This window comes from Somniosus microcephalus, chromosome 33 (assembly GCF_052327205.1).
Source record: "Somniosus microcephalus isolate GS21.2 chromosome 33, FLI_Smic_1.0, whole genome shotgun sequence".
Taxonomy (NCBI): Eukaryota; Metazoa; Chordata; class Chondrichthyes; order Squaliformes; family Somniosidae; genus Somniosus; species Somniosus microcephalus.
The window spans coordinates 32,432,938-32,447,626 of NC_141019.1; the positions used below are offsets into that span (position 1 = coordinate 32,432,938).

General features: G+C 41.6%; 2 protein-coding genes across 5 annotated transcripts in view; one reads left to right on the plus strand and one right to left on the minus strand.

The window, feature by feature from the left end:
* LOC147097111 (uncharacterized) overlaps nucleotides 1-14,689 on the plus strand; it is a 272,785-nt gene that overhangs the window by 57,084 nt on the left and 201,012 nt on the right. The gene's annotated exons all lie outside the window — the stretch shown is intronic.
* The window catches only part of LOC147097114 (PAN2-PAN3 deadenylation complex catalytic subunit PAN2-like), an 80,538-nt gene continuing 65,945 nt past the window's right edge, over nucleotides 97-14,689 (minus strand). The window contains 9 exon segments of the mRNA XM_085972982.1: nucleotides 97-1,439; nucleotides 4,206-4,409; nucleotides 5,211-5,304; nucleotides 7,607-7,786; nucleotides 8,201-8,344; nucleotides 9,054-9,211; nucleotides 11,645-11,735; nucleotides 12,447-12,506; nucleotides 13,650-13,787. Of these exon segments, the coding sequence (XP_085829108.1) occupies nucleotides 1,417-1,439; nucleotides 4,206-4,409; nucleotides 5,211-5,304; nucleotides 7,607-7,786; nucleotides 8,201-8,344; nucleotides 9,054-9,211; nucleotides 11,645-11,735; nucleotides 12,447-12,506; nucleotides 13,650-13,787 (1,092 nt within the window). The 3' untranslated portion in view covers nucleotides 97-1,416.

Consider the following 14,689-nt stretch of genomic DNA (forward strand, 5'->3'; position numbering starts at 1 on the left):
TCAATCACGGTAAATGTTTTTACTTACAGCAGGATGCAGAATTATGAAAAACTGACTTGAATGAAGAATTTAATAAGTAAAGAACCAGACCAGGGGTTTCTTTAAAAAATAAAGTTTTATTATCTTCAGAAAACAACAGTAGACCAGAGCTTTTTCAACTGAACTTTTAAAAAGAGCTTCCAATTATGTAATAGGAAGTGCAAATGATTTTCCTTCCAATGCAAGTACATATGTAACTTAATGCCGAATATGGATAGTGTCTCGCACCACATGTACAGGTATATGTAAAATATTGTAATAAAGATTGCTAGCCATTTGGAGATTCTTTGTAAGCTCAAAAAGGCCACATTTATAATTTTAAAAGCCCTGAAAGTTCAGGAACATCGGCAGTGTAGCGGCTGAAGACCCTACATCATCCTGCTGGCTATCTGGGAGGGGAGGGGAGGGGGGGCCTTAAATACAATCTTGGAATAGTGTGGACTGTTACCATGGTGAGGGTGCCATCATGACATCATTCCCATATCCTGATTGTTTTATAAAACAATCTAAAAGATTTTGTTGAACTGTTAAAATCAACGTGGAATACCTTATTCAACATGACTATTTAAAACACGATCTCTACAGCAGGGAAGGCTACCATTTCTTGCAAACCAATGATTTTACTGAATAATAGATGCATGTGCAATCTGATGGCAGTGCGTGACAATGTTACCATCACTGGGTTTATGAACCCCATGTATTTTCTTCCATTTTTTTCCCTGCAACAGGCAAATTTTGGCCAACACTGGGGTGTTTTAAAGATTTTTACTCAATCTCAGAGCTGCCAAAACTTCGAAGTCTGCCAGCCACGCCTGGGCTATTTGGATTAAACATTCTGCCTTCATCTTCACGGGGAAGTTATTCTGTCCTATGAGCACAGCTCCAGGAGGGCATTCGTTTTTAAAGGAGAGGGAGCAAGAAAGTGAAGGAAAGGCTTAAGAAAACAGAGGGAAAACATGAATTTTTTAAAAAAGCACAATGTTTGCCGAGAAACCTCGAGATCTGGGAGCCTTGGCGGAATGCCAGTCCTCAGCAGTGACGAGTGCAAACGTTAACTCGGTTTCTCTCCTCAGATGCTGCCTGACCTGCTGAGTGTTTCAGCATTGTCTGTTTTTATATCACAACACGTCTCTGTTTCCATTTTTTCCCCAAACAATCTGACTTTCCTCCCCATTCTTCGTCCAGTCAGATCAGTTTTCTTCAGTGGTATAATTTAGTACTGCGACAGTTTAAGCACCACTCCACGCAGTCTCCATTTAGAAACAGGTTTCTTCTGGAATCTGTTAAAAATACAAACTTTTTCCCCCTCAAATGCTGCAGGATTCGCTCCTCGTTAGGTTAGATAGTTCATTCATGTTTCTTCACATTATAAACCCATCAGAGGTGGGAAAATTGGGTGCCTAATTTAAGAAAAAGAGAGAAGCTTGAAGGTGTAGAATCTGCATTAAAAAAACCATCGAGATTAACCCCCATCAACTCATTATGGGCAATGAGAAACATGTAAAGCGGATTCCAATGTTTTGCGCTTATCAGGTGAGATATGTACTGGGGAATGGAACATTTTTCCACCCAGGGTCAGCATTAAGCACACCCAATGTCAGATGCAGGGTAGAGCTCCCTCTAATTTGCGCCAAAAATGCACCAATGTGATATTTCCATTGCTCATACCAGCCATTGGTGTCTCTCTCTGGGTAGGATTGGTAATTTAGTACCAACTATGGCTAGTTCTGTCCTGTGGGCCCACACCTACAAGCACACTGCAGCTATCACAATGGAGACTCTCATTCCATCAGTCCAAGGTGGATTCAAAGCCAGATCTAGATGTCTACTGACCAGTGATTCATTGCACGTCGCATTCCAGATCTGAATCACGTTACAACTTTGAGGCCCGGAGAACAGGCCAGCTGCTTTCCGACAGAAAGTGAGGGAATCACTCCAAGCATTCCTACACCCCTGTGTGGGGTGGCTACACAGCAATGTTGGTATAGGCCAGGCAGCCAGTCCTCTTAGCTGCATACGGTGCTGGCATGGGGATACATCAGAAATGGAAACAGGATGGTTTTTAAAAATTAGTTTTAAGTTTTGAAAACAAACAGATGCTTAACCAAAGAACGAGCGAACTTGCATTTGAATAGCATCTTTTCATCACATAGCATCACATCCCAAAGCGCTTCACAGCCAATAGATTTCCTTTGAAGTGCAGTCACTGTTATGCAGGCAAATGCAGCAGCCGATTTGCGCACCGCAAGGTCCCATAAACAACAAAGACGACGAATAACCAGGTAATCTGCGATTGGACGAATGTTGGCGAGAACACTGGAGGAACTGGAGCGGGGCTTAAACCCACAACCTTCTGACTTAAACGAGAGAACTACCAATTGTGCAAACTATTAGCTCTGTAAAGCTGGCTGTTAATCACATAACAACCTATCACATCACTTTATACTTGCAACGAGCCTCAATGACCAAAGGTAAATAGCATTGTTTATAAATAACCTATCAAAAAGTTTCTTCAAAACTCTATATTCTTAATTTATGTAACATTCTACAGTTAATAACCTTTACTAACTACACAGAACAGGAAATATGAAAGATGACTCCAGTGGATTATGGCCAGTATGAACTACTGCCAGGGCAATAAATGCCTCAATCAGCACATTATCCAATCGCAAAGTGTTTTGCTTCAAGCTTGAAGGCGGTTGGTGGGAAGAAAAGAGTCATGGGTAGAAAGAGTTCTTCAATGAAATAAAAGTTATATACAAGTTTGATACGATTGTTCAATTAGGAATGAATCACGTGTGGAACCTGAGAGTGTCATGTGCTGATATTTTTGGCTTATCTTCAGAACCTACATATCGCCCATTGTGCAGCTTGTATTTGTCATAACCTATGAGCATTTTGTTGAAACTGTACAACACAGAATTACACTTAAAGGTAAGGGTTAAAAGGAGAAAATCTCAGTATCATAATCCTTGAAACATAAATATGCAGTGTTTTTAAAAAAATGAGTAATACAGGATAAGTATTTGAAGGGAATATGGGGAAACAGCAGGGGTGAGGGACTAACTGATTGGATCGCTCTTTCAAAGAGCTGGCACAGGCACGATAGGCCGAATGGCCTCCTTCTGTGCTGTATGATTCTAATCTCGGTCTTGTTGAAGGAATTAGCTCAGAGCAGTTACTTAGTCTGGCAGTGCTAGATGGCTGGAGTAATCTCAGCAGATAATACGAACCCAGGCATGTGTCAGCAACTACAGAAATTCTTTGCAGCTTAGTTCAACTGTTGGGTGTGGGCTTGGAAACATCTTTGTACTGGCCCCATTTACAGTTCAAACAAAATAGGTTTGAAATAGAATGAAATGGATGTTCAAATTAAGATCAAGTTCAGATAGTTTAATTTTTTTGCTCAAGGGGAGGGATGTTAGTGCTGGGAAAGGGAATATTTTCCATTTTGAGCATCCAGTGTCAGCATTAACAACTTACATTTCCCTGGAGTACAGAAAGACATCTTGAAGGGTTTTACGAAGGAGGGAAAAAATGGATGCCAATCAAGAGGGAGAGGAAAAAAACACAGAAAAGCAGGAAGAGAGCTATTGGAAGGAGCCAAAGATGTGGTGAAAGACAAGAGTTTTATGGGGGGCTTTTGAAAGCTAAGGAGGACATGGCAAGATAGAGGGATTTGGGGCATGACAGCTGAAAGAGCAACTCTCAATAGTGGAACGGAGGATGTGGAGTAGGTTGGTGGCAGAGGAATAGTAAGACTCTGGGGTCTGGTATAGCATGATTAGACACCGAATAAGTCCCTCAACCGTACCAGTGAGACATTTTTCCATTTCTTACTCCAGCTGTCTTGTGGACTCAGTGAGATTGCCAATTCGTGCTGAATTGAGGACAGTTTTGTGCTGTAGGCCCATGCCAACCAGGAACTGGATTCAGACTACCAAATTCACCATGTAGGATTGTTACAGCCAGCAGACAGAGGTTTCATCTCATCAATCTAGGCTGGAGGGGAATGCCAGTGTCCACAGAGTTCCCCAACAGTCTGATTTTCCAAGGGTGAAGTTCAGTACAATACAGCAATTTTTGATGAGGATAAAATTTTACATTTTAACTTTAAGCAATAAAATGCTGTCACACCAAAAAAGGAAATAAAAACGGTACTTTACTTTTTGGACTGTTCTGCACCTCTCCTTCAGGCTCTGGTACTTTCCAGTCCATCTTTCTGCCTTTCTCATATAGACCTTTCAATATTTTCCGGAATTCATCCACATCTATGCCATGCTTAGTTAATTCCAGGTACTTGCGGTAGAGCTGCAGCGCTGTGCGAGCATCCTCGATACTGTCGTGCGTTTCACCCTGAATTTTGAGTTCTGTCAGAGAAGTGGAACAGTACAAGAAGCCAATCAGTCTCTCCAGATTCTGGTCAATCTCCCCTGCACCTTCTCCAAGGCCTTGACACCCTTTCTAAAGTGTGCCGCCCAGAATTGGACACAATACTCCAGCTGAGACCTAACCAGTGATTTATAAAGGTTTAGCAGGACTTCCTCATTGCCAGCTCCTCACTATATATATTTTCTTGCCCAATTTTCCCCCTCCTCTCCTGCAGGCACTGACTCCTTGCTGGGCTCTGGCACCAGTTCCCATTAACTAAGTGGTCATTTTTCATGTGAGCCTAAATGGAGTGCATCAGCAGGCTATTTGACTGGAGAACATCACAGCTGAGCCTGATCATGTCCTCCCCTCAATGTGCACTTTCCAGGATGGGATGCTGGATAGTGATCAGGAGTGGGACCCCTGGCTGCTTCCCCCCACCACCCCATGCTATTCCAGGTGCACGAAGGTCAATTGTGGTGCCCCAGGTGAGGTCAGCTAACGCAACACAGACCAGGGATGAGACCTTCCAGGTCAACAGGGCTCAGCCAATACAAAGCAGGCAGTAATCTCACTGAAACACTGGGGAGTATCATTTCCCCTACAGGTGGTTCCATGTGTGCTTCATGCAATGGTAGAATTAATGTCACGTAATTCAGCAAGCTCAATGCAGGCAGCAATCTCATCAACGTAATTCACCGCAAGTGATGACCCGCAACTGATTACAGGGGCGTTTGGAATGGTGCACATCGACTGACATTAACAAAAGCTAAAAATCTTAAACCAGAACAAATACAAACCTAGAAAATACCATGCAAGAAAACGCAGCGAAATCATCCTCTTCCGAGGCATGTGAAACAAATACACAGTGTCTATCACCTGCTCCTTTGGAATCTGAAGATGGAAATGGGGAGAGAAATACATTAGACTAAAACTGAAATTTATAAAACCAGCTCACTGAACATTTCCTTGGGCTGGAGCAGCATTCAATTTACACCACACTGAACAGAGGTGGTGGAATATTTCTGAAACTTGCCTTTTTCTACTCCTGAAATCACACAATAGATCTGGTGGCGCATGTATAACCCGGTGATGGCAACCTATTAAACAGTCTTCCCTCAGGCCAGAAATTTATACTGCTTATGTTTCTTTAAACTTTGATTACGCCAGTGTTGTTTTTTTTTGAAGATTATGGTTATTGCAATATTACTGCAAATTTGGCTGCTATTCTCTACAACATGCACCACAGCCAGCCTGCATCACACTGAACTGACATCACAGGCAGAACTCTATCACAGAGAACACAGCAGCCTCCTGCCATATTAAGTCCCATGGAATAAAGCCATTAGTGCTCATTTACCAAGTAGATGCTAGCAACAGGGAACCTCGCCCACTGATAATGCTCACTTGGAAAATTGGCTTAATTTTGTTTTCGCCGCTATTTTTTCTTATAAAGGCGTTCCCGCTCCCAAGACCTCGGTTGTTAAATGCACTGCAATGTGTGGTAGTTCGACAAATGCAGTTGGGATGGCAATAAGAGCACTACAGTTATCCTCAGCACCTCTGCGCTACCGTAGAGTAAAAGTCAGGACCCCTGCTCCAAACTATTATTCAATGATCCTTGCTGGAAGTGCAAGTCAAGATCAGCCTCACTTTCCAATTTGCCCTCCAGTCAATTAGGTTGCCAACACTTACGGCTGACACTCGTATGAAAAATGGCAACTCCTACAGAACTTCAGCACCTTCGCGAGAGGCAGGGAGAGGAGAAAATACCCCTCAAAGAGAGAAACAATGGAACTTGGTGGTTCATCAACAAAAAACAGCATAAATAACTCCAGTCTTGGAGTTAAGGTAGCCTAATGGTTCTGGTACTGGACTAGTAACCCAGAGGTCATGATTTCAAATCCCACCATGGCAAGTTGTGAAACTGAATTCAATAAATCTGGCAATTTGTGGGTCAGCACCAGAAAATGAGCATGAAAGCTGCCAGATTATTGTAAAAACTGAACTGGTCCACTAATGTCCTCTAGGGAAGGGAAGCTGCCACCCCCACCCAATCTGGCCTGCATGTGACTCCACATGTGGTCGACTCCTAAAGCCCTCAGGGCAACTAGGAGTGGGCAATAAATGCCACCTGGTCAGTAACAAAACAAAGTTACGTCACTTAGTGATTTGGTAGATTACGAGTCCCATTGTGCATCATCTGTCAGAAACAATGCAGCTCATACTGAAACCCATCTAACTTCCACATTTGGGACTGACGTCAGTTGGGCTCCCCCTAAAAATCACCAGTTTGCACTCTCCCAGTAGCTGCAGATCTTTATGGGAAAGACTAAGGGGACACAGAGGGGGTCTCCCTTAGAAGGAAAAAAAAGCTGCTGAAAATATGACTCTAACCTATTGTCACTTTTGGGGATATTAAATTAACATTTGTAAGCACTTATTTTTATATTTGTACCTTTTTTCTTTTTGGTGCTGGCAGACCTGCTGTCTTTCCAGCATCTGCAGTTATAAAAAAAACATTTGTGGATATAATGCAGCAAATCAGACAAAATCCATCAAGGATCAGTGCGTTCCTTTGTTCTGGTTAGACTGCACATTATTATGAACATATAAAATCACTGTGTGCCATGTAGCAAAGGTACAAGCGAACTTCACTGTATAGTTGAACAGGTCGGCGAGACAGTAACAAGGGAGCACCAACTTATCATCACAAAAATTAAAAAGGTTAGGGAAAAAAAAAAATCTTCAAATGTGGAATTCTCTTCAAATGAGAAAAACAGAACTGATGGGCTGAGTGGCCGGTTTCTGTGCTGTGATTCTAGTGTTTAAAAAAAGCATCCTCTCGGGCTCCTCCCACCCTAGAATAAATCCAGACTTATCCTAATTAAGTATCCATAACAAAATACGGTGTATCGAAGTGAAATTGAACATTTCCTCACTGATCCTCTGTTCTCAACACCGTTTTCTCCCTTTGGCAGTGCCATTAAGATGGCCAGGACAACCAGGAGGCCAGCTACCAGCACAGCAAGATTTGATGGAATAGGAGTTGAGGAAGGGAGATGGTGGCAATGTCCACAAGTACAGGATGTCATTACAGGTGGTTTATCCTAAAGACTCGATGGTCCGAACGGCCTCCTTCTGTGCTGTACTATTCTATGATTCTATTCTATTTAAGTGAACTTTTTAAACCTACCATAAGATTTATGACTCTGAAGTCCTTCTGCAGCCCGTGTCCCACAAACTTCACTCCAACATCAATGAGGAATCTCAGTTTCAGGTATGTTGACTTCAAGGTGGTTAGGTGCTTGGATGAGATTTTGGCATCAAGGTCCCCAGGTTTGATTCCAGAATACTGAGTCAGGTAGTCCACAACCTATTGTTTTTTCAAAAAGACAAAACTTGTGGAATAAGCACACAAAATCATTTTCAGATCGAATCTAAATAACATTTAATCAACAGAAGTGATGCTTTCTTCTCCCCACACACTGCAGACTCAGGTCGATGTTGGTGCCACACTGAGCGGTCAGGATTTCCACTCCTGCTGTGGCAAGATGCTTGATCTCGATTTGGTGCCTCTCTGCTTAGCCAAGAGAAATTAATACCAGCACAGTGGACTTAAAACCCAGGAACGAACGGCGAATACAGTGTCTGACAATAGATTAAGTAGAGTGCTCTGTAATGATTTACATTAGTAATATTAAACAATATACTTGTATATATCAACTGCAAAACAGAGGTCACCCAAATTAGACTGTAAGATCAGCAGCACTAGTGCTCATCACATTACCTGCTCCTGTGTGGAGATATAATCGTCAATGAAGGGAACACCCTCATTCGGTCCCTGACCTCGCACACACGTGATTCTGGCCACTGACATTTGGCTGGGTTTGATGGTGGATTTTGTTCCATCGCTGCGCAGCTCTGCCTCTTCCTGTGAGCAACAAGAAGTGTAAAACATCACAAACCAGCAAAATCAACCACGTGACATCAGCAAATAAAAGAGTGCCATCAACTTTGGATTCAGAGATGACCAAAAGATTTACATACTTGAAGTAGATTATTGTATTTTTAATTTTCTTCCAAAAAAAGTCACACTCCCAATTATACACCTAATCTCTGCACTACTTTGATTAATATGAATAAACTTAAAACTTTATTAAGAGTCTCTTAATATTCAAATAATTCATTATCTTAAAACATTTTTTAAAAATCTGATTTAATTTCACTAGGGAACATTATGTACTCCTCAAAACAAACCAGTTCCTGGCTGGCTTGTAAACTTTTCTAGCATAGACATGATGGGCCAAATGGCCTCCTTTTGTGCTGTAAATTTCTATGATTCTATACATTTCCACAAAGACCACATGATTTAGCCATACGTGCCAGTCACTCACCAATTGTTAATTGGTGTCACTAATAGTTACTGGAAAAATCCATTGCCCACACTATCTCACCTTCTGGACTTGGGAGAGGGAAATGAGGGAAGGCAGATAACTGGTCAATTAAAAATAAAGTTAGGAGAAAATCTGAGGTAAAATTGGAGTATTATAAAATTTTGATTATTTGCACTTAAGAAAGACACTTTCCCCAGGTAAGTTTGCAAAACTGACCGCCTTTGACAAATTGTTTAACATACGTACCTGATTCAGTGTGACAAACTCTGCATCCAAGCCCACCAAGTCACTGAGCTGGGGCATTTCATTCAGCATTAGTGGGATAAAAGTTGCATGACACTTTCGCTGCTTTCGAGCAAGAGATGCCTCTGCCAGCAAAACACTAGTTTCAATTGGATTCTTTACTGAAAGGGGAAAAACAAACAATTTCAAGGTTACTGATAAAGTGGGCGTGTAATTAGCTGGTCAGTGTACGCACTGGAGATTAGAAAATATTGGCAATTCAACTCAGCTATGAGAAAAATATCCCCAAGTTGGACACAGGAATGAAAAAAAATGGCAGCACCACCAAATCAGCCAGGTTTCGGGCCCCAGCATTCTGGCCATTTACAAAATGGCTGCCTCAGAATTCCCACAGCAAGAATAGCGCAGCAAATTGTGCGCACCCCTCGAATGATATCATTGCTGTGTTTGGGATACACTTAATAGATATTTATTATTTAGCAAAATATTGGAATTATTTACTGGTGTGTTTCATTTAAAATACATTATGGGAAATACACAGACTGAATTAGGCACAGAGAAAAGAGACACATTTGATTGTTTCAACAGAAAAGCCAAACCCCTATATGAACAGGTCACCAGCACAGACCTGTTGGGCCGAATGGCCTCTTTCGGTGCTGTAAATTCTTTGTAAAACTAAATAAAGGAAAGGGATGAATAAAAAGAAAGTCAGGATGGGAAAAAGATAAAGGTACGAGAATCATTAAAACAGTCCCCTTTAAATAGTTTACAAACAATCTCCTCCAGTAAGTGTTCAATACCTTCTGCTGTTGGCAGAGAAATCCAACACACACCAACATTTTAACTAGCAAAATAAAAATTGCTTCTCCTTTATGTATCGCATTCTGGCTGCCTTATTCACATCTATGTTTTAAGTATTATTCTGTGGCAAGTCGAATGAGCTAATTGTGCTGTGCAAAAACGGCACAGGCTGCTAGTTATGTTGTCCTACCAACAACATACCACAGGAAGCACCAGAAAGTTAAAGAAGAACTGTTAAGAACTGGATTACTCCACAGTGCAGCCAACGTTCCCTCTAATTTTATTTCCTGGGTGCGTGGTCCCTTTCATTGGCTGCGCGGTCCATTCACATTGTTGCGCATGCGCGGTTTCTTGCATTGAAAAGCCGGTGAGCGGCCTGGCCTGCACAGGACTCCAGACTGTTGCGTGGCCGCACAGCTCAACGGGAACGTTGAGTGCAGCAGCAACAGCCCACAGTTGTCAGTGGGCTTTGTTTGCAATTAAAACTACTGAAAAATGCATTTTTAGCATAAAAGCTTCTCTTTAAAAACCAAGATGGTTTTGCATGCAGCTATAAAGTCTCTGCTTCCCCCCGCCCCTACACTGCACCAGTTTTCTCTGCTAAAGGCACGGACTCATTCTGGACCACAATTGTGTATGGGATGGCAGCCCTCCTGTACCTTGCCCAAGTAGTCATTCTTCATGAGTGGATAGTGATCAGCAGCAGGGACCCTGGATGATTTTCCAGTTCTCTAGCCCAGAGGTGCTGAAGCAATCCTTTCTGCTGCCCCAGGCGATGTCAGCAAACTCAGCAGAGACTGGGATTCAAACATGGGATCTTTCTGGTCTGTACAGCTCAAGATTACACTGAACAGTGCCATTACCATTACCCACTGAGCCATTGTTAGGATAAAATTTGGTTTAAGGGATATAAAGGGGTCCTCAATATTCGACCGGTATAAAACTATCTGAAAGGTACCATTTAGCCTTGTTAGCTGGAAAACAAACGCAAAGCACCATGGGATACTTGGCTATATTAACCCTTTTAGACTAACAAATAGAAATTAGCTGACCAAAGGCATTCTGAAATGTTGCCTGTTCTTGGAGGAGATAAGAGTACAAAGGCACGATTAAGAAGCAGCAGCAAATAAGGCCTTGAAGAAGTAGTCAGCCAGCTGCATAATTCAATGTGGCTTTGTATCCAGATTTTCATGTCTCTGCTGGAAAATACTTTCCCATACCGATAACAAGAGTAAGAGATAGCTCATGAATATGAAGTCTCCTACAGTCGACAAGCTTTTTACTGACGTATTCAGGGGGTACTCGAGTTCGAAGGACAGGCTTAGTAGTTGATTGATTAACCATGTAAACCAATGAAGTATCAATATTCCCATGTATACACCCCATTAGTAATAAGTGGGTGTTGTCTAATAAACTGTATAAACTAAGCTGTATTGTCACTTTTCCTCTGAGAACGGTGCCTCCAGCTGGGGTTGGCTGAGGTGGTTCTCCCGTGTGCACTCGTAATAAACTATTGATCTGGGTAACACCCGAGTCTGTTAGTTCTGTTTTACCATCCAGATTTTCCTCGCTTACAGCCATCATGGAGCATCTCTCTCTTATATGGCCACTGGACAGGAGGCCCCACTTTTTCTTGCCACGTTTACACATATACTGTTAGGGGACAACCACCTAACTGCAGCATGCAAAGCACTGCCCAAATTCTGCTGTAGCGGAGGTGGAGTAGATTTGGGCTTCTTTCAGATCAGCCTATTCATCTCCAGTCAGCAATTCATGAATTAAATGTTACCTACTGGTTAAATCGTACTTGGAATTCAGATTCCGCCGAGCGTAGTATAGAATACAGGGGATCTTCCAACTCAAATCAAACTGCACAGCTTCACACTGCAAAAAAAATGCAAACATTTAAATAAACCCCAATCTCAACAATCTTCAAAAATGTCTTACTGGTCAGCCAACTAATGTTGGGAGCTTGCTATACATGGAACCAGGGCACAAACCTGCATTCCATACTCTGGCACAGTTCACTAGGATACCTTTATACTGTTCCACTCGATTGGTCACTATCATAGGTGGGGCAGAGACATAAATACATTTTATTGAGGGTAGGCATCTCTTTTGCCCCTCCCCTTCCACTTACTATGTCACTACTACTCTGAAACCATCACTAGAAATTGTGCAAGAGTGATCTTTTCTCTGCACATTAAAGCTCCTGGCTCCACTCACGCTTCCCTGCAGTGACACAGTCGCAATCTGAAACTCAGCACCATGTGGAGTTATGGGTTACGAATGACTGTAGTGGCACTTTCCTTAGCAGGAGTAGTATCGATAGTCAGTTTGCTTCCACCAGGCTACCAACATACATCAGGGGTGGGAAAGAGAGGAGAATTATTTTATGTAATCTGTATTTACATAACCTTTCATGGAGAAAGATTCCTAATTGGTACTTAGGGCAAAATCGCAAACAGACACAAAGAATGCATTTCAAATTTTTCTACAAATAAGAGGACAGCAGAATTGTCCCTTCCCCTCCCCCTCAATATGGTTACAAAACACCATGAAAAAGATAAAAATGAGTCACTAATCATTTATTACCTTGTCAATTGGTTCTATGAGGAAGTCATTAAACAGATACCACTGTTTGTGAGTGACACCCTGAAACATAAGAATACTGCATGAGATACAGATGTTAAACCCTGGCTTAAGGCAGCAGTTTCCAAACATTACTGCATTGGGGAACCCTTGCAAACATCAACACATTCCCAAGGGCCCCTGTCCTAATTCCAAAAAGAGTGTCAGCTACCCAAATGAAAACAGTGCTATCATTGCAGAGAATGTTTTTATTATTAATATACAGCAACAGAAATAGTATTCTAGCAAGTCAACAAATACAGAACCTGATGCCCTCAGTGATGCTGTAGTGCAGGCTTGAGTCCAGGGACCAAGTTTGGAAATCTATGGTTTAAAGTGCTGGTGGCTCAGTGGTAAAACCTTGCCAAATACCAACCTATGACTTGTAAAAATAGAAAGGTTCTTGCATTTTAAAATTAGCAACTGCCATTTGCCAAATCTCCATCTCTGCTCATTGAAATCTCACATGATAAGGTTTCCGAGATTACTTCCACTGTTTTGGAAGGACAGTGGACAGGAGTTTCGGGTCCGGCTGCAACAAGGTCAATTAATGATCTGCCAAGATCCTAAAATGATGCATCTTACAATATTACCCTGCTTTACATTTCGTAAACTTGATTTTTTCCCCCTCTAACAAAACTTAGCACAGCAGTCGAGGTAACTGCATCACTTACAGCAGGCTGGAACAGCCCACTCTCATTACAGGTGTAGAAAACATCTGGCAGCAAAAAACAACTGTGGCAGAAAAGGAAGACGACCTTACTGACGCTTTCGAATGATCACCATGAGCCGAGATACTCATCCGTAAAAATAAAAGTGAGCACATTTTTTGGTAGCCGTAATTTTTTTAAAGGCGGGGGGGGGGGGGGGGCGGGGGGGGGAAGGAAGCATTTACATTCAGCAAGGTTTGAAGGGCAAACTATACCAGACACTGCATTTATTAATGTATTATAGAAATATATTTTCAGTTATACTGATAGCAATCCTTGATTATGAATGTTTGATAAAGTTTTATTTTGAAAAGTGAAGCATATAGAATATTTCATAGGCAAAATTCTAAGTTTTTCAACAAAGTACATTAGCTGTTTTACTCCTGATAATACCACTCTATTGACACACTAAAATATGCCAGTTTCAAGACATGTTTGGACCTAAATTATACTGTACCTCCTTCCGCTGGTGATATGTTTCCCCAACCTTAATATGAGCCACAAGACTGCCTCCAGTCCGAGGATCTAAAATGTGGGCCACGGTCACTACCAGATCGTACAAGTAGGTGTTCTCCTCATCTTCTGAAGGACTCAGCTAGAGGACAGGACCACGGTAAACAGTAAGCCACCTTACTTTGCTCAATAACTTCTACATAACAAATGAGTTCTAGTTTGAAAGTACTGGAAATTAACATACTGAACAAACACCAAACTCAATATTGATGCATTTGAATTTTTTTAACTAAAAAGTAAAAGCTGCTCTGATGTTCATTATTTCAAAGCATCTAAAAAAGGGCCTCTTTAAAATAGATTTATGTTATTAACATAAAATTGCGCTGTTAAAGTTAAACTATAAAGCTGGAATGTGGAAACCATATGTAATTTCCAAAACATCTTTAAAATGAATGTTTCCCAGGTCGCTTCCCTTCCCTCCCCCCCCCACACTACTCAGTGAATCATTAGGCACAGTCCTGGGGTCTCGCTCTCCAACTCCGAGAGAGAGACAGCTTCCCTCCCTTTCCCCTTTGCAGAGATGTAGATCTGTACAACATCATGGTGGAGCCTCACATCTCAATCTGTCTACCACCTGTGTCTAGTCTGGCTATTCTTTTAAAATGGGTTTTAATCATTTTTTTAAAAATTAGTGTTAAAATATGGCAAATCAGAATTACAGAAATGTTATATTTAAAAGTCTTAATTTCCAGTATCCTGACTACAACTAAATTGATTTGCATGCTATAGGAAACATAGGAGTATGTGCAAAATATACATTATCAGAGACTAAACACAAGGTACTTTCAATCCCTTTAAGAAACCCTGGGAGGGCATGCAGATCAGCACATTTCTAAACAGGATGCAACAAGTGGCATTAAATATAATTAATGGACAACAGTTTTGAAACCGCTTACAACTAAACTGAAGCCGAGTTGTATTAGGTATTACCAGCCATGAAGGAGAAATGGACAGGGGGGTCCAGTACAGAATATTCCAATCCTC